The sequence below is a fragment of the Herpailurus yagouaroundi genome, unplaced genomic scaffold (assembly GCF_014898765.1).
Source record: "Herpailurus yagouaroundi ecotype Mexico unplaced genomic scaffold, PumYag 165, whole genome shotgun sequence".
Lineage (NCBI taxonomy): Eukaryota > Metazoa > Chordata > Mammalia > Carnivora > Felidae > Herpailurus > Herpailurus yagouaroundi.
Genome location: NW_024412406.1, coordinates 31215796 through 31243717, shown reverse-complemented (window position 1 = coordinate 31243717; position 27922 = coordinate 31215796). Strand labels below are relative to the sequence as shown.

Genomic DNA, 27922 nt, shown 5'->3' with positions numbered 1-27922 from the left:
GCCCATATTTCCATTCCTGAATGAATTGAGTTCTGTCACCCTTTTATTTTTTTCTCCCTTCTCCCCACTCCATTTTTTCATAGGCTTTCCCTGCCATTCTTCATCTCCATTATTCCCTCCTCATTTTCTTATATAATTCTGTTAATAAGGAAGTTAAAAATACAAAGTTATTGGTGATGAATATGGATTCCTTTCTGAGGCATCCTATAAATGTCTTTTGATTATTTGGGGGGAAAAACGATCCATCAAATGGAAAGTATTCATAACATAGGAACTCAAAACACAGAAATGAAAAACAAAAAAAAAAAAGAAGAAACCAATACTGATTGTTTGTATTCTTTCAGGACACGTTGTCATGTTCGTCCTGGCCAACATCTCCAGGCTTGAGATGGGAAAAACGATGGTGTGACCTTAGGCTGATCCCACTGCTTCATTCACGTTTCTCTCAGTATGTGCCTGGGACAGACTTGAGTCGGTGAGTTCATGCCAGTGAGTTCTGATTTTCTGTTCACTGAAAAGAGGCCTGCAACCAAACTTTTAACATCATATGGCTTACGATTTCTATTCGCAGCGCATTTCTAATGGTAGCAAGAAGAACTAAAAAAAAAAAACCAATAGTGTAACTCAAACATTTATGAATCTGATGATAAAAGACATCCAGTTAATGCCCTGACTCTGCTACTAACTTGCTATAATGGATTCAGTGTCCTTAATGGATATGGTTTTATTGGGTTTTGTTTATTTATCTTAGTTTTAATGTTATTTTTTTCAAGGAAATTGTATAGTTCTTTTAGATAGCAGGATTTATCTTCATGTACTTGATACTATTCTCATATTATTATCTTTTTAAATAAGTGTAGACCCTAAGTGATGTCCTTTTCATTCTTGAATATTTTCCTCTCTTTTTGTCTTGGTGGTTTTTGCCATGGGGTTGTAACTTTTATTCATTTATTTTTTCAAAAGCCTAATCTGGGGTTTTGTTGAAGCTCTTCATTATGTGTATGTATTATAAATAATGAGTTTCTGCTTCTTTCTTGATTGCTTTCATTCCATAAGTTCTTAGGCTTGACTTTTTGTTCTAGTTTCTTGAGTTGGATGTTCTAGAGATCCAGAAACTTCTCTGTAACAAGTGGTATAGTAAATATTTTAGGCCTTGAAAGGCCTTAATATCTCTGGCACAACTATTGAATTCTGCCTTTGTTTCATGAAAACAGCCACAGACATTATATAAATGAATGGGTATGGCTGGATTCCAATAAAACTTTATTTATAAAAAAGGTGGCAGGCTACATTTGATCTATAGGCCATAGTTTGGCAACCTTTGGTGTGATCATTAATTTTTCAGACTTTCTTTGCTAATATATGTAGTCAGCAGTGCACGTTTCCATCAAAGTCTGCTTTAGCTATACTCACAAATTTCAGGATTATATCTTGATTTATTTGCATTGCTTTTGAGTGTATCATTTGGTATAGTTTTCTGAGTGGTTGCTCAAGGCACTAAAATATACATACAGATTCACATCACAAGTATTGATGATTTATCACTTTGAATGACGTACAGAAACATTACTTCCATTTAGTTTCCTGCATCCCCCCTACTTTGTAAGTATAATTATCTTAATTACTTATACAGATATCAAGCACCATATCAGGTGACATTATGGTTTTAGCTTCAGTCATCAGAAATTATCTTAAAACCTTAATGGAAAGTTATTTAAAGTTCTAAGCCTTCTGTTACCATTTCCTTCCTACTTAAAGTTGTTTTTTTTTTTTTTTAGCCCTTCTTTAAAGGTAGTTTAATAGTATCAAATTCTCTTAATTTCCTTTGTCTGAGAATATCTCTTTATTTTATCTTCATTCCAAAGGATAGTTTCCCTGGATATAGAAATCGGAGTTGATAATTCTTGCCTTATATCTGAAAAATGCTGTGCACTGCCTTTGCACCTCCCTGGGCATTCAAATTGGTGCTTCCCTGTGAATAATATGTTCTTTCTCTCTTGCTGTTTTCAAAGTTTTATTTTTGTTTTTTTTTTCTTTTTTGTTTTTGTTTTTGTTTTCAGAAGTTTAATTGTAATGTGTCTTTGCATGGATTTCTTTGGGTTAATTCTCTCCTGGCTTCGTTCAGCTTCTTAAATCTGTATGTTTGTGACCTTCAGCAAATTGTGGATGTCATTTTTTTAAATACTTTCTCAGTCCCAATCCCTCCTCTCTCCTTCTGTCACTTTGTTGATACAATGTTAGATCTTGCATTATTCTTCTACAGATCCCTGAAAATTAATATTTCTTTTTGAAAGTTTATTTATTTTGAGAGAGAAAAAGTTTGAGCAGGGGAGGGGCAGAGAGAGAGAGAGAATCCCAAGCAGCCTCCACTCTGTCAACATGGAGCCTGATGTGGTTCTCAAGAACCATGAGATTGTGACCTGAGCCAAAATCAAGAGTTGGACATTTAACCAACTGAGCCACCCAGGCGCCCCCTATTCTTCTGGTTTTAAGTCAATTTTCTTTCTGCTAAACAGAATGGGCAAATTCTATTGATCTATCTTTAAGTTCTCTGATTCTTTTATTTTTATTATTTTTAATGTTTTATTTATTTTTGAGAGAGTACAAGTCGGGGAGGGGCAGAAAGAGAGAGAGACACAGAATCTGAAGCAGGTTCCAGGCTCTGAGCTATCAGCACAGAGCCTGACTTGGGGCTAGAACTCATGTGAGATCATGACCTGAACCGAAGTCAGATGCTTAACCAACTGAGCCACCCAGGTGCCCCTAAATTCTCTGATTCTATCCTCTTAGTTTCCATTCTGCTATTGAGCCCCTTCAGCATGATTTTTTTGTTGGTGGTGGTGGTGTGTTTTTCAGTTTTATCATGTCCATTTGTGTGTGTGTGTGTGTGTGTGTGTGTGTGTGTGTGTGTCTACATATTCTTTTTCTGGCTGAAATTTTCTATTTTTTATTTGTTTCGAGAGCACTTGTGATTGCTCTTGAAGCACTTTTATGATGACTACGTTAAAATACTTTTCAGATAATTTAAACACCTTATTCCTCTCAGTATTGGTGTCTTTGGATTATCTTCTCTCATTGAAGTTGTGATTTTCCTGGCTTTGGTAAAACTAGTGATTTTTTTACAAATTTCATCCTGGACATTTTGCATATTAAATTATGAGATTCTGGATTCTCTATAGTCTCCTTTTCACAGCAGGCAACCCCTTTGTTGCCGTGTAGTGTGAGGGCTGGGTGGGTATGTGTGTTACACTCCCTGAATGCCTGCTCATACTACCTCGATGAAGATGACTGAAGTGCAGGTCTGTCACACCCCTCAGTCGCGCTCCCTAAATCCTGGTGAAAGTCAGATGCCAACCCCATCACACATCGCCCTTGAGTGGGGTGTCAACTTATCTCCCTGGTTGGCCCTGCTGCCCCCTGGGAGGGTGGGTGAGTGGGGCTGATGTTTGTGGCTTTGTAGCTATAGGACGTTGGTAGAAGCATCACTCTCCATAGTGAGATCCTGCTGACAGACAGGAGGAGACGGAGGGAAAGCCGAGGGAAGGAGGCCAACCTCCCATCACCTCACTACACCTTGGTGATGACAGGTAGGAGTGGAGGCTGAGCTTCCTGCTGAGCCATGGTAGTCAACATGGAGGAGAGGCAGAGTACTGATTCACCCCATCTTACACCACCTCACTCAGTTTAATTGCCACAGGGTGGGTGTGGGGATTGAACTTCCCACTGGACCCCACTGACCCCACTGACATTACCCCAAGGGAAATGGGAATGCTGCCTGCTTCTTCTAGGTGAGGATCAGCTTCCTGCTCGTCCCCTGGAGCACCACCAGCTGGGACAATTAGAGGATGCGTGGAAGACAGCCCCCTGCTTGGCCCTGCTGAAACCTGGGAAAAAGGGACACTGCCTCTCTTGATGCTTGATCGAGTTAGGACATGTTGCCAAAAAGATTGAATGCAGTTGGCCCACTCATGTCTTAGTCCTTTAGGGAGAACAGACTTTTCTGGAACCATTTTTTGTTTGTTTTTTTGTTTGTTTGTTTATTTTTGGTCTTGCTGTTAGTGATTCTGGATTGCAGACTTCTAGAGCACACAGTCTAGGATGTATGGGAGGCAATAAGAAACCCCGTGAGACTTACCACCTTGTTATTCCTCAAGTCCCTAAGTCCTAGGCCATCAGTCTTATCCTTTACCTTTCGTGGACCATCTATATTTGTTTTTGGACTATGTCCAATGTTTGTTGGTTTGTTAAGGAGCATTTGGGAGGAATGGGGCTATTCTGCCTTAGCCAGAATTGGAAAGCCACAAGTGTTGATATTCATGGATTTGTTTTTTTAGTATTCATTTAGTAATATTTTCTAATTTTTGTTACAATTATTTCTTTGACATGTGGACTGTCTAAAAGTGTGTTGCAGGATTTCAGAATATTTTAGGATTTTATACTTATCTCTTTTGTTATTGCTTTCCTATATAATTTCATGCTGAATAATTTCAATCCTTTGATACTTATTGAGACTTGATTTCACCCAGTATATGAATAGTTTTGGCAAACATTCCATATGCATTTGAAAGAATGTGTGCTGTCATTTACTTTAGTGCAGTATCATACGTATTTTAACTAGGTCATATTTTTTCACTAAGGGTTCTGATCCTCTGTATCATTAATGGTGTTATCATTAACGGTGTTTTTGTCTGTTTATTGTATGAGATATTGAGAAAGTGCATTTCAGTCTCCCACTGTGATGGCAGCTCTGTGTGTTTCTTCTTTTAGTATGTCAATATTTACTGTATACATTTAATTTTATATTATTTGATATAAATAGATTTAGAACTTTATGACTTTTTGATATATCACCCTTTTATCATTATGAAATATCCTCTATCTCTGAAACTATTTCTTGTTTTCAAGAATTACACCAAAGAACTACTGGCGAATATTTACGTTATATATTCTTTTATCCATTTCTTTCAACTTTGATTAGTCTTACTCTTCAAAATGTGTCCTTTCTAAGCTGTATATATTTTTTCTTGTATTTCTTTTTTTAATTCAAAATAACAACCTTGATCTTCTAGTTGGATTATATCTACCATCTTAGTATTTGTTTTCTGTTCAACACTTTCATTTTTTTTGTTTTTTATGATTAAACATTTTATCTTGAGATAACTGCACTTTCACATATAGTTGTAAGAAATAGAGATTCTCTTTACCCCCTACCCATTTTCCCAAATGGTGTAACTTCTTGCAAAACTGTAGTCCCATACCAAGTTCAGGAAATGGATAAAATCCACCACTCATTCAGAATTCACGTGTGTGTGTGTGTGTGTGCACGCGCGCGTCTGTGTGTGTTGTGTAATTCTACAGAATTTGTTCTCATGTTCACATTCTCTTATCCACCATCATAGTCGCAACCCAGAATTGCTCCAAGAGAACTGTAAGAACCTTTCTGTTACCTTTCTGTAACCATGTCATATTCATCCTCCCCCAGCATGTCCCTGACCTCTGACAACTTGTTAATCTGTTCTTCACCTCAATTATTATGTCATTTTAAGAACATTATCTAAATGGAATCTTACATTTTGTAAACTTAATGGATTGAATTTTCTTACTCAGCATCATTCTCTAGTAATTCTTCCAAGTTGTTGCATTTTTCTACTGCTCATTTGTTGTTAATTTCTCATAGTATCCCATGGTATGGATATACTACATTAAAAATATTCACTCCTTGAAGGATATCTGGGTTGTTCCAGTTTTGGGCTATTCTAAATTAAAATGCTATAAACATTTGTGTATACATTTTTATGTGAACATACATTTTCGTTTCTTTGGGGAAATGCTCAAGAGCTCAATTGTTGACTTGTGTGCTAACAGTATATTTAGTTTGGTAAGAAATAGGTACATTATTTTTTTGAATGGCTGTACCATTTTAAATTCCCACCAGCATTGCATGCATGATCTAGTTTCTCTACCTCTTTGCCAATATTTGGTATTGTTGCCATCTTTTTAGTTTGCATTCTGATAGGTATGTAGCAATGTATCTTTGTGACCTGAATTTGTGTGTTCTAATGATGTTGAACTTCTTTTCATGTGCCTCCTTTCCACAAAATCCTTTCTGGTGAAATTTCTTTTGTCCTTTGACTATATTGTAATTAACTTATTTTTTTACTGTTCAGGTTTGAGAGTTTTATTTATATTCAAGAAGAGAGTTCTTTGTCTCAACACACTAGTTTCTGTATTTTATTCCCTTTATCTTTAAAACATTTTTGGAACAATTATTTTTTTTATTATTTTTGTTTCCTCTATAATATTGACATATATATCTGTGTGTGTGTGTGTGTGTGTGTACACATATATATCCTTTTTTGTTTGTTTTAGTTATTGCCTAAACATTACACCATATATCATAGTCCATCAAAGCTACAATAACAAAATACCACAGACTGGGTGACTTATAAACAGCAGAAATTTATTTCTCACGCGGTTCTGGAGGCTGGAAATCCAAGATCAAGTTACCATCATGGTAGAATTCTATGATGAAGGCCCTCTTCCTCATTCAAATATGTCGTCTTCTCTCTGTGTCCACACAAGGTGGAAGGAGCTAGGGATTTCTCTGAAGCTTCTTTTATAAAACACTAATCTCATTCACAAGAGCTCCACTCTTATGGCTTAAGCATCTCCCAAAGGCTCCACCTACCACTGCCATCACATTAGTCATTAAGATTCCAACATGTAAAGTTTGGGCATGGGGAAGCAGAGGACACAAACCTTCAGACTGTAGTACCATACACGCATGGTTATTGGAGTTAAATACCATTTACTAATTTTTCTTTCTTAGGAAAATGTTAAAAACTTAGAACACTTTAACTCCTTTTTTCCTTTCCTATCGATGGACATATTTCTGATATGATTTCAATTATACATGTATTTTAAATTACTCAAGATATTATATTATTATTTTCATGTAACTCTTCAAATGCATCCTACTTTTAATCTTCCTGTTTTTATTTGTTTCTTCTTTTGGTTTTATTTTTCTTCTGCTTTAACAACTCTCTTAATATTTCTATTAATGAGATATATATATATATATTTAATACATGTGTTTGTTTTGTTTTGTTTTACTTTAAAAAAATTATACATTTACATGATGTGGAATCACTTAGCTAAAACAATTTATGAGAAAAAATAACTTGTTTGGATGAGTCCAGATGACTCACTACGTTTTTATTTTTATGGTGCCACAATACATCAGCTGCTTTTAGCAATTGAATTAATTACACTCAATAAATATTACAGTAATAAGCAGTTATAAACATAGCACTATTCAGAGTGGATTGCACAGCAATTCAGATTCAAGAGCTAATTTATTGTTCATTCATTCACTCAATAAATATTGATTTAATATCTGTAAGAGGAGGTGTTGTGTTTGCTTCTTTCCCTGAAGGAGCTCACAGGCCAGTGGCAATTTCAAGAGTGAGGAGAAAAAAAAAAAAAGGATAAATTACTGGCCAATGATGACAAATATAGGAAATTATTTATCTTGGTTCAAAACCTGGGATGTTATTTGTAGGTTGGTTTTGCCAAGGCCCATAATTTTAACTTCAGTGATAAAATACCTCTCATATTTAATTGCAACAAAGTTGTGTCACTGTCATCTACTACTGTGTAGGCATGAATTAAAACGTCACAATGGTTTTATCAGTGATAGAACAGTTTATGTTCATCTATGGTAATGACCCTGATTTAGAAATATATATATCAGATTTCAATTCTGAAGTGTCATAATATTGCAGAAAATTGTAATGTTGGGGTATTAGAATGGGAAGTAGAGGTTGTGGGAATTTTGTCTATTTTTAATTATGCTTAATTTTCCTTATATGAGAAAATTGAATATATTGAGTATATAATTTTATCTGTATATGATGTACTATATATATTTGAATTTTAGAAAAATAGTATTTATCTCCATGTATCATTCAGTGCTTAGTATGCTTTATGGCTCAAGAGCACTCAATAAATGCTTATTAAATTTGTTTTAATGAGGAGGAATTCCATCTCTGTTTTTGAGGAGGACTATCATCTACTGCATGCTTTTCAAACAGTATGGAAATCAATAGCAGTGAAATAAAGTCTCTCGATTTACATGGTTACATTTAGAAATTCCAATGGGTTTCTAAATGGATTCCAGCAGAATCACTCTTGCCTTTCTGAGAGTGTTCAGCCTTTTTCTTCTGAGGTGAGGATATTTGAGTTGGTGCCATTTTTTTAGGCATCTATATATGAAGTTTAGTATCCAAGCAGAGAACAAGGATGGGGATTGTGAGAACTTTCGTTTGCCATGCAAGAGTCTTATCAAATGAATTGTAATGATAAGGACAAATACGAATGTAGCTCAAGTCTACACTCGGTTCATGATTGCTCATTGAAGGATGGGACTTTTTTTTTTTTAATTTTTTTTTCAACGTTTTTTATTTATTTTTGGGACAGAGAGAGACAGAGCATGAACGGGGGAGGGGCAGAGAGAGAGGGAGACACGGAATCGGAAACAGGCTCCAGGCTCCGAGCCATCAGCCCAGAGCCTGACGCGGGGCTCGAATTCACGAACCGCGAGATCGTGACCTGGCTGAAGTTGGACGCTTAACCGACTGCGCCACCCAGGCGCCCCAGAAGGATGGGACTTTCTAGGAATGTATAGTTTAGGGCATCTCAGGAGGAAGCAGAACAGGTGATTGCATAAAATAGAAAAGATAAATAGTGGGAAGAAGAGGCCTAACTATAATACTATAAAAACAGAATATATTGTAAACAGGGTTTTAAGGTGAAGAGAGTGGTTGGTTGTACCAACTACAGAAAAGAAATACTGAAAGGACTCAAAAAGTGATTAATTTTGGAGTGACATAGGCTGGAATCATTTCTGGAGTGAATTGGATTGAAAAATAGTTGGTTGTAAGAAAAATATTGACAGTAAAGAAAGGGAAACAGTGTGTAAGGGATATGCTAACATGATGAGGGGGGAAAGAGGGACATGAAATTCAAGGCACATCATGGTCAAGTCATGGTTACTGACTGAGGAGAAGGAGTCAATACCAGAGAGGCTAGAAGTGAAATAGCTCCATTTGGGTGTATCATTACCCTTCCTATTCCATTGTTCTCCTGTTACATGGGGTCCCATACACATGGATCCAGTGTGACTGAACTGCTTGACTCTTCCACTTTCACGGATAGGCCAACAGGTCTACAAAGACAGTGCTTCATGTAAACCATAGGAACAACCTATGATTTTCAAAAAATAATTAACATTAAGATCTTACTTGATTTCACCTATCCATGAGCCATACAAGTATCCCTTTGTCTAGCACAATCTTCATATATACTCCACTTCCTCACCCTTGGTTTACAAACTGGCCCCCTTACATGAAGGGCAAGGAAAGACCTAAGAACGAGGAAGACCACTCCAAATTGGTGGCTGGCAGGTTTAATAAGAAAAGGAACTTACTTACGAGGTTTGTCTTGGGTGGCTGCAAAATGAATAGATCTCTGCACCCACCCAACAGAATCTTAAAGTTGATATGCAGGCTTTAATTGAGTTCAGTCATGCATACCATCCAGATGGTTTCAACAACACCATACTTTCTCAAGGCGATATCCCTGGAACAGTTCTCACTGAGGGAATGGTGGGCAGAACGTACATTCCTAGGACAAGGCAGGGGGTAAGGAGCCTTCAATAGCCTGGATCTAGCTTGTGTGTCAACTGGCAATCTTGTCCACTCCATAACCCCTTCTAATACCTCTTCCTACAAAATTGTCCTGTGGGGTTAAGGGAGAAAGTGCAATAACTTCTTCAAGACATATAACTCTCTTGGGGAGCCTGGGTGGTTTAGTCTGGTGAGTGTCCGACTCTTGATTTTGGCTCAGGTCATGATCCCAGGGTCATGGGGTAGAGCCCCATGTCGGGTTCTGTGCTGAGTGTGCATCCTGCTTTAGATTCTCTCTCTCTCAAAGAAAAAAATATAATAAAAATAATAAATAAATAAATAGATAAATAAATAAAATGGATAAGGTGTTTTTTTAAAAAAAATGATAGATAACTCTCTCTCTCTCTCTCTCTCTGGAAAAGCTAAAACTTCTTTTGGATGACTCTGGACCAACTTTGCATAGTTTTTTCAGCCTTGGGAAAGTTATCTTGTCATATATTCCCTACTTATTTCATTTCTCACCTTTATGACATACTTATTGATACTTCAATGATACAAACCTAACAATTACATTTTAACATTTTCTATAACCAGAGAAGGATAGAGTCCCAGTGAACTTGAGTATCTCTAGAAAATTGAAAAAATGAATAAGCAATAACCCTTAAAAGAGTATATTCCAGTAAGTTTTAGGTGTAGATAAAAGATTTCTGATTGATAAAATTAAAAAAAAGATATATTTCCAAAACCCCTAAAATTTTAACAAAAGGTACCAGATATATTCAAGAGTTGGAACTCAAGAGTATCTTTTCAGAATGACATAAAGAAAGGCAGGATTCACAAACTGAAGAAAGACAAACTATGGGAGAGATGTTACAAGGAACAGGATTATCCAGTTGTGTGAGATAAATAAGATGACTGCTACATAAGCCAGAGAACCTGCAATGTATATAATGCAGTGAGGGTAGAAAGATAGCAAAGTAGGTCAGAGGTACTAAGGGTCCTGATAACCAAACCAATTGCATCGAGACTCCTTTGCACAAATTATTAACTTCTCCAGGGATGTCTGACACATTAGGAAGAAAAAGCTTTACATTTAGTTAAATTGAAGTTATTGAGTGCTGGTAATTCATAAGGTAGAACAGCTGGAGGTCAAAAACAGCAGGAATTTCTGGGACAGGGAAAAACACAATTGATATGGATGAACAGAGAACTCAGTCTGGGGAGGAATGCAAATATATGCTGAATGGATTTATGGACAAATACAATTAGAAGGGTTAAAAAAGATGAAAAAGAATAAGATAATTAAGTGGTGATGGAAAGGACAAGATTATAGTCAAAGAACAAAAAATGTCAGGATTTATGTCTGGCATTGTAACTGTCTTGAATGACAACCATATCTTAAGTTATCAAAAGCAATGGATTGCTAAAATAAAGAAAAGAAAAGAAAAGAAAAGAAAAGATAGATTAGGAAGAAAAAATAAAACATCTGCTTTGTTTGCAGATGGCATGATAATCTATGTAGAAAATAAAAAAGAATCGACAAGAAATTTGTGTAACTAGTAAGTGATAACAGCAAGTATGAATGAATATACATATGTAATATATATTATTTGCATATGAATCTATACGAGGAAAGCTACAAAACTGTGGTGAACAAAATCAAAGGAGAATTAAATCAATGGAGAGATATTCCATGTTCATCTATAGGAAATCTTGATATTGCCAAAAGCCTATTGTTCCTAACTTGATCTTTAGATTCCATGCAATTTCAGTCAAAATCCTAGCAGGTTATTTTGTGATTTTTTTTTCTTCAAAGAGTCAGAGCCCAGAATAGCCGATGCAATATTCAAGAACAAGAACAGTTAGACAACTGATACTGCCTGACTTCAAGACTTAGCGAAACCTGTTATAATCCAGATGGTGTGGTATTCCAAAATAATAGACAGATAGATCAATGGAACAGAACAGAAGGCCCAGAAATAGACTCCAAGGAACACAGTCAACCGATGTTGACAAAGAAGCAAAGACAACACAATGGAGAACAGAGTCTTTTCAACAACTGGTGTTGCAACAACTGGACACCCAGATGCAAAATAATGAATCTAGACAGGGACCTTATACCCTTCCTAAAAATCAACCCAAAAAGGATCAGAGAGCTAAATGGAAAGTATAAAATCACAAAAATTTGAGAAGGTAACGGAGGCAAGAAACTGGATAAACTTGGGTGCGGTGATGATTTTTAGATGCAACGCTGAAAGCATGGCCTGTGAAAGAAGGAATTGATAAGCTAGACTCCATTAAAATCAGTAATTTATGTCTACAAAAGATAATGTCAGTAGAATGAGAAGAGAAGCTATGGACTGAGAGAAAATATTTGCAAAAGACAAAAGATTGTTACACAGAAACAAAGAAACAAAGAAAGAAAGAAAGAAAGAAAGAAAGGAGGGAGAAGGAAGGAAGGAAGGAAAGAGGAAGGAAGAAAAATGGCTGCTCTTAAAACTCAACAATAAGAAAACAAACAACCCCACTAAAAAAGTAGGCCAAAAACGTTAACAGACACCTCACCACAGAAAATACGCAAAGGGAAAGTAAAGGCATGAAAAGATGCCCCACATCATATGTTATTGGGAAAATGCAAATTAAAACAACAATGTGATGCCAGCATACCCATCAAAATGACCAGAACCCAAGACAGTGACAACACTAAATGCTAAGGAGGATGTGGGACTCTAGGAACTCATTCACTGCTGGTGGGAACTCACTGTGGTCCAGCCGCTTCGGAAGTCATCCGGCAGTTTCTTAGAAAACTAAACATAACTCTTACCATGCGATCCAATAATCATATTTCTTGGTACTTGGATATTTCATATCCATATCTCTCCTCCATATTTCTTGGAGACAAAACTTATGTCCATACAAAAACCTGCACACAGGTGTTTATAGAAGATTTATTCATAATTCCAAAACTTGGAAGTAAGATATCCTTCAGGTGGATGGATATATAAGCTATATATTCCTGATAATGGAATATTATTCAGAACTAAAAGGAAATGGACTATCAAGTCACGAAAAGACATGAGAGTGCCATAAATGCATATTACCAAATGAAATAGTCAATCTGAAATGCCTACATGCTGTTTGATTCCAACCATATGACAGACATTCTAGAAAAGGTAAAACTATGGAGACAGTAAAAAGACTAACGGTTGCTGGGGTAGGGGTGTGAGAGGCAGATGGGGGAAGAAATTAAGAAGCTGAGCAGAGAGGATATTTAATGCAGTGAAAATACTCTGTATGATGTTATTATGAATGGATACATGCCATCATACCTTTGTCCAAACACACAGAATGCAGATCCAAGAGTGAACCCTAATGTAAAATATGGACTTTGGGTACTAACGATGTGTCACTCGAGGTTCATCAACTGTAGCAAATGTAGCATCTAGTTGAGGGATGTTGATATTGGGCAGGGAATATATGGGAAATCTCTGTACTTTCCCCTAAGTTTGGCTGTGAACCTAAAACTGCTCTTTAAAAAAGTCTTAAAAATGCAAGAGATGAGGGACAAATGTTGCTATCTTTATTTTACACATAGAGAAATTAGAGGTCAGAAAGTTACATAGAATTAAGTGATTTGCAATAACTTTGCAGGTAATAAATGGAGCGAGACAACAAAAGAGTTTTTTAGACAAGAGGGATACTGGGGAGGGGGCGACATAGTTGCATAAAATTGCAGGGCTTGTTTAGGTAATGATGAGTTATTGTGTTTCAAATCATGAAACGAATTGGCTATTTAAACCTTGGAAAATAGGTAACAAAATGGTTTGGGAGAGTTCCTCATGTATTTCCCCCAAAAGTTAAGGTTTTGAACCTGAACAATAAAAGCTCTGATGAGGCATTCAACCAAGGTAGCATGCCCAGAGCAGAAATAATCCTGAACTTGGTGAATGTGAATTGAACTCAACAAGAAATAGAACAAATTGATGTAATCACTAACTTAAGTGCTTTTAATTGTTTTTTTCCTTTCCTTTACCACCCCCCCCCCCAAATAATTAAGTACCCAATCAAGTAAATGGCCTCTTTTCAACACGGTCTGAGTCAATGTTCTCTCCTGGTATACAGAAAACCACTCTCTGGAAACAGATTTGTATCATTGTTCACCCTGAGTATTGCAATGCCCTCCTACATCCCTCTTGGCTTTATTATCATCTTTTCCCATCTTCTTAACCACCACAGAGAGATCTATACAAACAGGAGCTTTCCTTCCAATCCTTGAATGTTTCCATTGGCTCCCCCTGACTTTTCAGGATTAGGTAGAAATGCTTTGCAAAGCTCTTAATGATCAGGCTTTACTTTACGGCCAACTACGTGACCTGTCGCTTCTCCATATGCACGTCGTCCAAACCAACAGCCCACGTTTCTCTCAACATGTCCCTATTTGCTTTTGGATGAACTGTCTCCTATCTGAATGCTTTCCCTTCTCTTGTGCATCGAAACCCTTCGACCAGTGAGATCCCAAACTCTGAAGTAATTTTGATTCTCTCTTCCTCAAATTCCATTTTTTAAAAAGTGACACAGTCTTTCTAATGCCTTTATAAAGCCCTTGAGCTAATTGCTTTCTTTTTCACTCTGATGAGCACTTTATTTCAGTTCCATATCATATCCCTCTTTAGCAGTCTTAATACTGGTAGCCCTCGATAGAAAGTCGGATAGTTGCCCTCTGGGAACTCTGAGCCCCCTGCCCTGCATACCTAACCCTCCTGTTCTGAACCTGCCTGCTTTTCCATGCTGATCCGCCGTCTTCCTCATGGATGTGGCTATCCAGCCACTCCACACTGCTGTATTTCGGTGTCTGTGGTTCTCAGTCTTTGTGCTTTGAAGTGCCTTCTGTTTTCTCCTGTTCCCTCCTCACGAATTTAACGTCTTCCTACATATGCCTGCAGGAGGTAGAGTCACCAGTGTGTCAAAATGTGAACTATTAACAGTGTTAATCCGACATGTGTGTAAATTTATATGCACATAAGTTATATTGAAAATTATGTACGAACTTTGTAGTCAGCAGAATATCGTTCACACAAAGGGAAACTAAGCTTGTATTTTTAAAAAACGCATTGAAATTCAGCAAAGTTTGAGAATAATTTTCATTGCCAGCGCAATGACCCAGAATCCTTGGAAAAATATAAAAATGTTGAGCAGAGAGCGGAAAGTTAATCTGAATTTGAAACTTCAGGTTATCTAACCCTAATATTGTACCTGGTTTTTCAGCACGTGTGTGTTGTGCATGCATGTGCGTATACTAAGAATCATGATTCTGTCCGGGTATCCTCAAGACTGCTACAAATACTGTTCAAGTTTAATGACTCACAATACCAAATAAGCGGTCAATGCAGTCTATTGATTTCAAAATGTATACCATCAAATAAGATGAAGCAAAAAAGCTTTTTTCCTCCTGATGATCTCTAGTCAAAGAAATGCATTTTCTAAAAGCTAAAAATAAAAGGCAAAAGCACTACAGTTCTTCCTAAGTGCTTGATGTTAAGTCCACTAAACATTCTCAAATATTGCAGTCGGGACCACATATTAGTGGATTATTCACAGGAAAATTATTCACGGAGCTTCAGTGATATATGAAAGTTATCTGGATCTCACCAGTTACTCCATAAATACTTGCTAAATCTGTAAAGTACATGATTCTCATTTTCTTCTAGAGGAAATTGTATCACAACTAAGTGAACTAATTTGTCAATACTCTCATTATTTCAATAACGGGCAGAAATATGACCCAGACTATAATTTTATGATCAGCCTATTTTGGAAGAGGTCATACATAAGCAAAGAAACTATTCAAGTACTTCACTTAAATCCATGAAAGGGTTTCCATCAAATCACTCTGAAAAGTTGAAACAGAACGTAAAACGTGACACATATGTTAACATATAAGCCTGGATTTATAAAAGATTAGGCCCTCAGAACTATTCTTTCTAGGGACTATGTAACATATGATTACAGAAATGGCAGATTTGATCGAAGTGTATTAACTTTAATCAGCTAAAAATATCAAAAGCCGCCATGATTCATTTAAAGCAGAGAGGACAAATATGTTCAGGACATGCTTTAATTTTTAATCAAAGCAATGGTTATGATCGGTTAGCATTGCTCCATAGCAATGGTTAGCATTGCTTTTAATCAAGCAATGGTTATGATAATCAGAGAGCCGAAAGAAACATATATTTCTAAACGCAAATTAGTTCCCATTTTCCATGGATGGTTGAGCTTTCTAGATATTTTAAATGTCTTCTTCACTGCAGAATATCAAAATTAAAGCTAAGAAAGACCTGAAGTTATAATATGCTGTTCATGCTGTGCATATTTTTTCTTGTCACAAATTCAAAAGAACATTACTTCAAAGAGGCAGACAATAGTTGTACTTTCTGAAGTCTTTTCATGTATTTTTAAGAGAAAAGAAAACAAAAAAAAAGCATACTTGAACCCTTCCCTGTTCCAGTTGCAAGTGCTTGGTCAAGGGTATCAGAGCAGATTTCTCTAAAAATGTCAGTGATTTGGATGCAGAGTGCCTTAGAAGTGAAAGCTTTCGTTTGCGCCCAGTTCCGAGATACGGACTGGTGTCATGGGAAGAAAAGGTGACACAGGTACTGAATTGAGCCGGATCTATGCTCTGTGAAGTGTCCTTTCTTTGTTTAGGAAAGTCGATCCTGCCTACCACCCACAGACGCCTAGTTACAAAACGCAGAAAACAGAAAAGGTACTTATTAAGCGAAAAAGATATGCATTTATACAATTTACAAGGCCTTTGAATGCTGAACTACAGACCTTTTCTATTGCTTCATAATTGGCTGGGGTTTAAATCTAGTTTGTGCATTTCCCAAAGGGTATCATGTTGCACCACACACTAATTCTCAAGCCCAAGCCATTTGGCTAGCTTCCATTCATTTTGAAATTTTTATCAACTCCTGTCCATTAAGCTCATATCTAAATATGCAAGGACTTGATACAGAGAAAAACAATCATTTAAGCTGTAGGGAACCACTCTGAACTCTATAGGACTTTGGTGAACAATTTAGGATGGCATCATTTAATTTCCTCTAACAACAGCAATGACAACGCATCAACAAAAAAGCCCTAAGGATATTTATACTGGCCTTTGGATTTTAAAGAAAAGTTTGGTTGTTATCAAAATGCATGACATGCACATAAATTCAGAGAAAATGTACACCTGAGGTGAAGCTATGAACATCTTGTCCAAATCATCTTTGAGAAGAAAAAACAGAGACTGAACATGATTTACAACCTAGCAAAATTCTGCAGCTCGTGACGTCAGGTGATTTTTATATATGGTGTTTCATATCTGTCTGTCTTTTTTTTTTTTTTTTTTGATCTTTCCATTGTAAATCAGGAAATGCATTGAAAGATGTGAAGAGGAGAGGCTGTCAGCCAAATAGATAAACGTCCATGTATATTTTTATGGTAAACTGGGAAAAGAATCCTTCTGACATGTCTTAGCTATGCTTCCATTTATATAACATCCATTTTACGACTCAAGTTTTTTTCTCAATGCGTCTGAATCTCAAGATAACTTTCTACTAATTCAAAATATGTCATCTGGGTTCATACTTGGTGCTCCATTTAAACTCAGAGATATTTATAAAGAGAAATACGCAAATACGGATTTGAAGCTCTATTTGTATTGTGGAAGAGAAGACCTTTCCACAGATTCTATTTCGAGTTGCAAACAGATAAATGAGACGATGTTTTGATCTGATTTGTTCTGATATGTCTGCAGGCAAAATGCTTTTCAAGTCATTGCTGTGGACGGGGTCTGCAGTGGGATTATTCAGTGCCTCTCTGCGGAAGACTGTATTGACTGGCTACAAGCAATAGCAACCAATATTTCAAACCTCACAAAGCACAATGTAAGTAGCAATTCGAGGAATATCTGGCCATAGAGTTTCTCAACTGTGGTAAATTTCTCCAGTATATATGTAACTTTACAGCAACTCCTTGGTGTTTATCTAAGAGTGAGCCACGTTATATCCCTCCTGAAAGCTATTCTGCGATACTTATTTGAAGAAAATCACTTTATCTTGAGAGTTTTAGCCCAATATATCAGTTCAAGAATACCGTCACATTCAAGTTTTCATTCCCAAACACCATAAACATCAACGTGAGTTAAGTAAGTGAAAATATTTAGCATTCAATCACTAAACACTTGTATATGTAAGTAAAAGTATTCTGAACTAAAGCCGTGCTGAATTTCGAGACAGCATTATTGAGTTTCCTTTAGTGATTTTATAATCGCAGCTGGAACTGTTTGAAGGGGAGGGTGCAAGACTCAGCATGGAGACTGAAGGTCCCTCCTGGGACAATTCTGGCACAGAAATGGTCAGACGATGCATTCCGGGATCCAGCAAACTCCCCCGTTAGTGCTGTGTCTATATTACCAAGAATGGCTTCTCCACCTCTTTCTCTGTTTTTCTATTCCAACTTTTCTTCCCCCATTCTGATCTCTTCCTGATCTCTATCTTCTCATCACTATTCTTTCATGACCTAATCGATCGTCCCCCCCCCCCCTTACTTCTAGCAGGATTGTCTATCAAAACATGCAAAACTATAAACGTCACTTTATTGAGTACTGATGCAGGTCATTAAAGATTATTCGATCTGATGCAAGATTATTCTGTTGCAAAACCAATACCAGTTATCATCCAAACTTTTGTCTTCCTATGCTCCTCGGAACACAACTCCTCTACGCCGTGTTAGTCCGAAGGAAGATTCAGAGGCCAACCATGTAAATGGTCAAGCAGAAATATGTAACCCTTTCTCAAACTCACGGACATACAAAACTCTCCTCACACAAGTGACCCTGCAGACCCAAGTATCTTTGCAGAGATTTTGCTTTCAAATCTAGGCAGGAGCGTGGCCATGCACGTGTCTCCTGGGGGCACGTTGAAGGGATTATCTGGGAGGGACACGGATAGGGATGAGACACTTGGGTGTTCAGCCTTTCCTTGCAGTGCCAAATGGTTTTCAGATGGCTGTCCACTTCGCCCTTTCACTCTGTGGTTTCAGGTCTCTTTCTACAGATCACCTCAGCACTCCATGTCATTCTGTCTTTTGAAATTTTGGTTACTTGGTATGTGTGAAAATGAGGTCTCATTGTGGTGTTAATGAAAGGAGAGGATTTTGTTTTTTTCTTTTTTTTTTTTTTTTTTTTTTTTTTGGGGTGCGAAAGGGGGAAAAAAAACCCAACCCTTACCTGGGGAAACACTCCGCCGGGGAGCCTTTTTCGGGGATTACTGGGTTGGGGCAGGGGTGACCCCCCCCCCCCCACAACACCCTGTCTTTGCCAATCTGTTGATTTCATCATATCTAAATTGCAGAAGATGACAAGAGATTTCAGACTGGCAAAAAAAAAAATGCAGTGCTTCTCTAAGGATTATGCCTCTCCTCCTCTCTTACATTGTTTTTTTTTTAGGAATGTTTTTAGGGATAAAGTGCTATGAAGTACAGACTTTGTACTTCATTACACGCAGTCATTGGAGTGCCTAAAAATGAGCCAAGATCCTACGTTTATGAGAACAAAGTATTTTTGAAAGAACAGAATGTTAAATTTTAAATCCAAAGTGTTTCTCTTCCTAGATCCAAATTTGCAATGACCCCAAATCCTAGGAACATTCTCAAGAAAACTGATTCTTTGGAATGTTAAGTTTAGTTAGCCTGCTGTGACCCAGAAGAGGAGCATATGAAAAGAAAGGGAAGATGCAAATGTGTCTGTTCTCTGTTGGCATAGAGAAGAACAAACCAGATTTTGCTGCTTGTTTTTCACCCTCTTGAGAAGTACTTGCCATGACAGGTGACTTTCTTACCCTATGCTGAGAGGTCCACGTGTCTAGTATGGTAATGTCGCTGTGGTAGTCTAGTTGTTCTTACACATCCTTGTGATTACTGTGTGTCCTTTTGATCTTGTAGTCAGTACTCGTGCAAAAGTACTAACATCGCAATGAACTCTCGTGTATCTGTAATGCAACATACATGCAGGAAGGTCACCAGGCATAACAATCATATGTGAATGTTAGGTTGACTTCCGTGAAACACAATGGCTGCCCTGATGATACAACTGATCTCGTTGGTTCCTATGAAGAAAGAAATGGTACAGATTGAGAGGAGCTCGAAAAGCTTTGTGTAGCCTAGTTGGATCATTCTAATTCTCTTAATTTTTTATTCTAGGAAAGATAGAAATAGTCCCTTGCAGAAGGATGTAGAAGTATTTTGTTTCTGTCTCTGCAAATACTTCAAGCGTGTGTGAGCTTATGTAAGTGAAATTCTGGATAGTTTACCTGCTATTAATAGACGCAGAAAGGTAAACACGGAGATAGATTACCTCAGGGAGTTTCATTCGGGAGATTAGGCTGCATAAGCATAAAGTTGAAAAAAAAAAAAAGACCAACTGGAAAATGCATATAAAATGTTACGTTAAAATGTAAAAGCAAAAATCATGCTACTGAAAGGATATAAAAATATACGTCCTCAAAATGATTAGAAGGAAAAAAGAGAAGTATTAAAATCTCATTATAGAAACTTTTTAATAATGAATCATATTTCAGTAATTGGACTACCTGGAGAATATATGTAGGAGAAGTTTAGAGGAAAGAAACAAACACACACAAAACTCTCTACTGGAATTATTACAGCACTGTGCTAACCACTTGCTAATTCTTTGGTTACTGATTTCCAGCAGTAATAATTGTTAAATGGGAAGACGTTCATACCTGCTTTATGTGGAAATTCCATTGTGTTTGCTGTCTGAAAGCAATATTTGTTTCAGAAGGTCATTGAATATAATAGTTCAAAATATGTAGGCAAACACTTTCTATTTCAATTTAGCGCTATTCAAGGTGACTCCAAAATATTTACAGTGCATTTAGCAAATGGTATACAGTAGAAGATGCTTCAGGGACCTGCCTTAAATCTGTGCTCGCACAGAAGCCCATTCATTCTACTTAACTTTTATGCTCACACATTGGAAAGGAAGGAATGGCAGAGGCTACGGTTTACTGGGTTCGGTTCCAGCAAGGCCTAAACCAGCTCTCTCGGGGCATTTGCTGTTATTTTGGGTAAAGCAGACTTGAACAGATTTGTAAGCTTTAAATTCCTGAAATTGTGAAAAACTGTACTTGCTTCACGTTAATACTTTTTAAACTTCTTTTTCTCCCTTTTATTATTTTACCAAATACATGATCAAGTGTCTGTACAAAGTTATTAATTTTTATTTCCATGATCCAGCCATATTAAATATGGAAGGTCCTAAAATATGAGGATGTTGCCATGGGGTGAAACTCTTGGGAACCTTGGTCCGGGGAAATGTATTTTGCACGTAGAAGGAATGTGAGTGATTGGGGGCCAACTAGCAGACTTTAAAAGATGACTCCCTATTTTGTCAACGACCTGCCTTATGCAACCCTCTCCCTTGATGCACAGGCTGGGTAGTGAGTTGAGAAGCATGTGCTTCCCTGTCAGAATTTCAGAAGGCGTTGCAGTTTCAACCGACCTGATTACAACCTTGTGAGAAACCCAGAGAGAGAGGACCCAGCTAGCATCACCTGGATTCCTGACTACAGAAGATACAAGATAGTAAATGTTTTGTTACGTCACTAAGTGTTGGAGTTACACGTTTCATAGCGGTAGGGAATGACACCTGTTTCCTAGAGTAGAGCCACTGTGACAAATAACTACAAACTTGGTAGCTTAAAATGACATAAATTTATTTTCTCACGGTTCTGGAAGTCAGAAGTCCGAAGTAAAAGTGTTGTCAGGGCTGCATCTGGAGGTTCTAGAGGAAAATCTCTCCTCTCTTCTTCCAGCTTCAGGTAGCAATCAGCATTTCTTCCCTCCGTGGCTCAGGACCAAATCCCTGTAATCTCTGCCTCCATGGTACCACCACCTCTCCCTCTGTGTTTCTGTTCTCCTTCATTCCTTCCTGTATATCTTATAAAGACACTAGTCATTGGATTTGGTGTTCACTCAGATAATCCAGGATGATCTCACCCTAAGATCCTTAACTTAATTATATCTACAAAGATCCTTTTCTCAGGAGCACCTGGGTGGCTCAGTTGGTTGAGTGACCGATTCTTGATTTTGGCTCAGGTCATGATCCCAGGGTCATGGACTCAAGCCCTGTGTCAGGCTCCATGCTAAGCCTGCTTAAGATTCTCTCCCTCCTTCTGTCCCTCTCCCCCACTAGCGCTCTCTCTCTCTCTTTTCCTGTCTCTCTCTCAAATAAAATAAAACATCGATCTATGTGTCTGTTCTTGTGCCAGTACCATACTGTCTTGATGACTACAAGCTTGAAGTCCAGAACTGTGATGCCTCCAGCTTTGGTTTTCTTTTTCAACATTATTTTGTCTATTTGGGGTCTTTTCTGGTTCCATACAAATTTTAGGTTTGTCTGTTCTAGCCCTGTGAAGAATGCTGGTGTTATTTTGATAGGGATTTCATTGAATGTGTAGATTGCTTTGGATAGTATCGACATTTTAACAATATTTGTTCTTTCTATCCGTGAACATGGAATATTTTCCCATTTCTTTGTGTCTTCTTAAGCTTTCTATGGTTTTCAGCATACAGATCTTTTACCTCTCTGATTAGGTTTATTCCTAGGTACCCTATGATTTTTGATGCAATTGTAAATGAGATCAATTCCCTGATATCTCTTTCCGCTGCTGCACTGTTGGTGTGTCGGAATTCAATCAATTTCTGTACACTGGTTTCATATCTTGAGACTTTGCTGAATTCGTGTATCAGTTCTAGCAGTTTTTTGGTGGAGTCTTTCAGGTTTTCCATGTAGAATAACATGTCATCTGCAAAAAATGAAAGTTTGACTTCTTCCTTACCAATTCGGATGCCTTTTATTTCTTTTTGTTACCCGACTGCCACGGCTAGGACTTCCAGCACTATGATGAACAACAGTGTGAGAGTGGACATCCCTGTCTTGTTCCTGATCTCAGGGGGGAGAGCTCTCAGTTTTTTCCTATTGAGGATGATATTAGCTGTGGGCCTTTCATATGTGGCTTTTATGATGTTGAAGTGTGTTCCTTTTATCCTTACTTTCTTGACAGTTTTTATCAACTTGAATTGAAATTAAAAATAATAGTAATACAAGAAAATTTAAAATATTGAAATAAAAAATAAAAACAGAACAAACAAACAAAGAAAGGATCCTTTTTCTGAATAAAGAAACGTTTATGAGTTACAGGAATTTGATGTGGATATCTTCTTTTTTTTGTTTTGTTTAGTGGGGAGGGCGGTCATTTTTTGGCATATTGCAAAAACTAATATGGCAGACAAACAACAATTTAGATTTAGACATTATGTTCTGACTTATTTTCCAAGGGAATATATCTAATATCAGCTGAGTTTTCAAAGTCTTTATTCTGCACTGTGTGAGAATGAGCCTAGAATTTCTTTCAATTCATACATCGAATTAGGGTATCCACTTCTCCCTCCTGTTCCTCTCTAGGCCTGGCTCCCAGGGAGTAACTGTCCTTGATCTTCTCAGAAAATCAGAGCTTCTCTCAAATTGTAGCCTCCCGCACTGTCTGGCCTTTCCTCGTGATGAAATCCTCCTATAGGGCAAAACAGCATGAAAAAGAAGAGAAAAAAAATAAGAAGGATCCTTCTATAAAGGGGACCCCTCTTTCTAGTTCCTGTATTCTAAAGGGTGGGTTTTCTCTTGGGACTTCCAGGTGCCACAGCATTAGTAACAAGCAACTGTTTGACAGCCTGGCATCGGAGCAGGCTTCTGAGCCAAAAAAAGAAAATGCCATGAGCGCTCTTTCCAGAACCCACGACTTACATGGGGCCTCTGGTCAGAAAGGTTAGCTTTTCCCACAGTTTGGTTGTTCATGGTCTAATGTGTCTTGATCCTCATGTCACCTCTGGAAAATAAAGGAAGCAAAACCAAAACAAAGCAAAAATGGGAAACCCACTATAATTATATTCGTTATTTAATTTTTACTTCTGTCCCCACTGTCCTTGTTATTTTCTCTTGAAAAACATCTAGGGAATCACCTTTTGTGCTTTGCCCACTGTATTTAGTGATGATCAGTGGGAGACATGAGTTGCAGGGGGCTTTTTTTATTTTTAATTTTTTGTCTAAAACCGGAAGCAATAGTTCATTTTAAAAGAAATAAATGTAAGCAAAAAAGTAATTGAAGGATTGCGAAGTGTACTAAAAGAAAATAATTGCTACCCTATCTTGACATATCCTGGAAATATCTTTTCAAGGTCCAAGTAAAGGGCACCTGGCTGGCTCAGTCTGTTAAGCACCTGACTCTTGATCTTGGCTCAGGTTACGATATCATGGTTCATGAGATCAAGCCCCCTTGTCAGTCTCCACGCTGACAGTCCCTAACCTGCTTGGGATCCTCTCTGTCCCTCTTTCCTTTCCCCTCCCCCGCTCTCTCATGCACACACACTTTCTCTCTCAAAATAAATAACTGTGGGAACAAATAAATAGTAAGGAAGTGATAAGCATGTGAATTTAGATGAACATCGTAAAAACAATATTACTTTTTTCTTGAGGTATTAAGATAAATAAACATAATTAAATATATCCCAAAGCAATAACATGTATGCCCCAAAGAAGTCAATGTAGTTAATATTAAACCCGATACGTCAATAATCGGTGTTTTGTTGGTTAGAGGAAACCCTGACATAATAGGCAGAGTATGTAACTTACAGATTAACCAAGGAACAAATGAGAAAATAATGTTAACACACTGAAAGAACTCCACAGAAAAGAAAAGGAAAGAAAAATAAAATAGGACAAGCTGGACAGGCAGGAAGCACAAAGTAGGACGGTGATTTAAGTCCAAATATATCAAGTATTTACAATGGAGTTAAATAGACCAAACTGTCTAGTTGTATGGGAAGATTGTCAACCGGACAACAATAATATCAATAAAAGTAACACTTATGTATTTCTTACAAGAGAAAGTATAAAATCAAGATATTAGCACAACAAAAATACAAGTATAGAAGAATGCAGTGCAAACAATAATTACAGATAGGTGCGGCAGCTTTGTTGATATCAGGTAAGGTGAACTTTATGGCAAATACATTACCAAAGATGGAGATGGTTGCTTCCTAATAATGAATATTCAATTCACTCGGTAAAGGAAGTAAAGGCAAGCATTAGTGTCACATGGAATAAATAGTAGCTATCATCTGGGGTGGAGGAGGAAAAAAAAGTCCAATTCCAGAGCTAGAACCACAAAATAGTTAAGGCATATTTATGACAAAAAGGAAAGAAATATTACAGACTGTGAGAGCACAAGAGGAAAGTAACTGATTCATGCAGCTCTTCATTTTAGCCTGTAGAGGGTCATTATCACATTTTCCCATCACACACAAGTAGAAATCTCCCATTAAACCATTCACTGAGCACTGAGTCTGGGATGCCTCCCCAACAATGCCCCAGGAGTGGAGCACACTGGAGTTACCTGCCTATTAAAACCTATCAGCTTCTCTCACTGCAATTCCTTAAGGCCAAAATAGTTCATCTCAGATTCTCACTATCCGCTATCCATCCCATATAGACCCTTTAAATGTTAACCGCCCCACCAAAAAAACGGGCAAGCATGCATTCACTTTAAATACTCCTAATTTTGGGGGTGCCTGGGTGGCTCAGTTGGTTAAGCGGCCGACTTCAGCTCAGGTCATGATCTCGCAGTCCGTGAGTTCAAGCCCCGCGTCGGGCTCTGTGCTGACAGCTCAGAGCCTGGAGCCTGTTTCAGATTCTGTGTCTCCCTCTCTCTGACCCTCCCCTGTTCATGCTCTGTCTCTCCCTGTCTCAAAATTAAATAAATGTTAAAAAACCATTTTAAAAAAATCCTAATTTTTAATCCTTAAGTTTTAAAAACTAATTGAAAATAAATTAAAAAATATGATTTAATCTATAACTCAAAACCAGCCCTTAAACTTGTTTTGTTTTATCAGATTTTACTCTGTGCGTCTGTGATGGGCAAATAAGGCCTCTCCGAAATGCCTATGTCCTAATTTCTAGAACCTGTGAGTGTGTTATGTCACATGGCCAAGAAAGTTAAGGTTGTAGTTGGAATTCATTTCACTAATCAGCTGACCTTCAAATAAATTGAACACGCTGGATGATCCAGATGTGTCCAATGTAATCACTAATGTCTTTAAAAGTGGAAGAAAGCAAAAAGAGAGAATTTTGGAAATGGCAGCCTGAGGAGCTGGTCTGACATTGCTAGCCCTGAAGAGGCAGGAAAGGACCGGAACTTGAAGAAATCCAGGAAGCCAGTAGAAACTGCCAGAGATGAGGGGATGTTGACCCTCCAGAGCCTCTAGAAAGGAACACATCCCTGGCAGCACCTTGATTTTATGCCAGTGTGGCTTGTTTAGGACCTCTGACCTACAGAACTGTAAGATAAGAGATTAGTGTTTTGTTTTCAAGCCACTAAGTTTGTGGCAATTTGTGTTTGCAACAAGAGAAAACTAACCCAGCATCTAGATAAGCCCATTACATTTCTTTTCACCTCATCTAAATCTCATGTTTTACTCTGAAAAGCATACGTCTGGTCTTAACACATTTAGCTTTTTCCAAATAGCTATAAAATGCACTCGTTAAATTCTTAAAACTTTGGAATCATTATCTGGTTTTAGAATGGCTATGGAGAAGAGGTCCTGGCCATGCTGTCCACCATAGATGATTCCTGTGGACGTCTATTATCTGGCCATACTTCCCTGTCCCTCATAAATCTCCACGTCTCCTAATAGGTGTCTGATAAATGAATGTGTTTTTTTTTTCTTTTTTGAAATAAACCTTCTTCATCTAACTCACTGAATGACTACCTAAGAGGCAAAAGTAGAAAAGTGCAGTCCAGAGAGTCAGGAATAGACTGTAATGCATACATCTGATTGAAAATCAAGGCAAATACATTTGAATACATCTATATTGCCCAACAGCCATGACTGTCTTATGAACATTTTTACGTGCAGTCCTCAAACCTTCTCGTTAGAAGGGACCGTGGAGATCATCTAGCCCCAGGTCCCACCCAAGTACGAAATATCTCCTGCCACAGTCCCTTCGGAGGACTCTTTCTGGAAATCTTTCAATGACAAGAAAGCCACGGCTTCACAATGTGGCGACCAAATCTTTGACAACTCGGTATCAGGAAACCTTCCTTAGGCTGAATAAAATTCTCTCTCCTGTAGCTTTTATCCATTTGTACTAGGTCTGCCTTGGGAAAGCCACGCAATAATTGAAATTTCTCTTTTACCTGGCAACTCTTCAAATATAAAAGGGCAAGTATTGTATGCCACAGGCTGGTTTTTTGTTGTTTTTTTTTTTTTCAATGGAAATATCACTGGTGCCTTCCTCCCCAGGCTTTCCCGTCCTGGTCACTGCCCCTGGACATAGAAACCCTTTAGAATAAGTAGAGTATTAATTACATATTTAAGTTCTCATTACTGACATTACCATGAACTCCAGTTTCTTAAAGTTTCATTATAATCTTGGCATGTATTTATTGAATTTTCAGCATTCATTTACATGTAATCATATACTGAAAACATTCAATGACATTACATCTTATTATAATGATTGATCAAGGTTTGTGTTTTCTCATTAACTGATATTATATACTACATTAGCAGTAGGGAAAAAAATTCAAAGTTTAAGTGTGTGTTTTACGTCTAAACACATTTATGAGTCAGAAAACCTGGTTCTTGACTTGGTGGCACAAATTACAAAATACTCCAAGTGATGCGAACAACCTATACTCAACCGTTTAAGAAAACGTTCAGTTCCTAGGTCTCTTAACTTTTCAAAGATTGATTTGTCATTGTTCTTGCCTTCCTTACTAGACAACAATGAGATTCAAATAAGATATTTCTGCAGCTGCTAACTACCATAGCCTATAATGTATAATGTTAAAGAGCAGTACTATATTAACATTAATATAAGCCTAATATTTTACCCCACATTTTTTACAAGAAGGTCGTACAATGGAAATTCAACAAAATGTTGTGGATACTAGTAAATTGATAAAAATACAAGAGTGCTAAAGATATGTTTTCTTTCTTGATGTTGGTTCTTAATATGCAAAGTGACTTCCCTTCCATGTACAGAATGGAAAGGGGAAAGATGTCTAACTTTAAAATGGAGACACCTAAAAACCATAACCACAGCCAAGCGTTCA

The 27922-nt window shown here is 37.5% G+C and overlaps 1 protein-coding gene across 4 annotated transcripts in view; it reads left to right on the top strand.

Moving 5' to 3' along the window:
• The window catches only part of SNTG1 (syntrophin gamma 1), a 916326-nt gene that overhangs the window by 707978 nt on the left and 180426 nt on the right, over positions 1 to 27922 (top strand). For all 4 annotated transcript variants that reach the window (XM_040487820.1, XM_040487818.1, XM_040487819.1 and 1 more), the window contains 2 exons: positions 345 to 475; positions 17488 to 17617. In XM_040487820.1, the coding sequence (XP_040343754.1) occupies positions 345 to 475; positions 17488 to 17617 (261 nt within the window). The remainder of the gene's footprint in view (positions 1 to 344; positions 476 to 17487; positions 17618 to 27922) is intronic.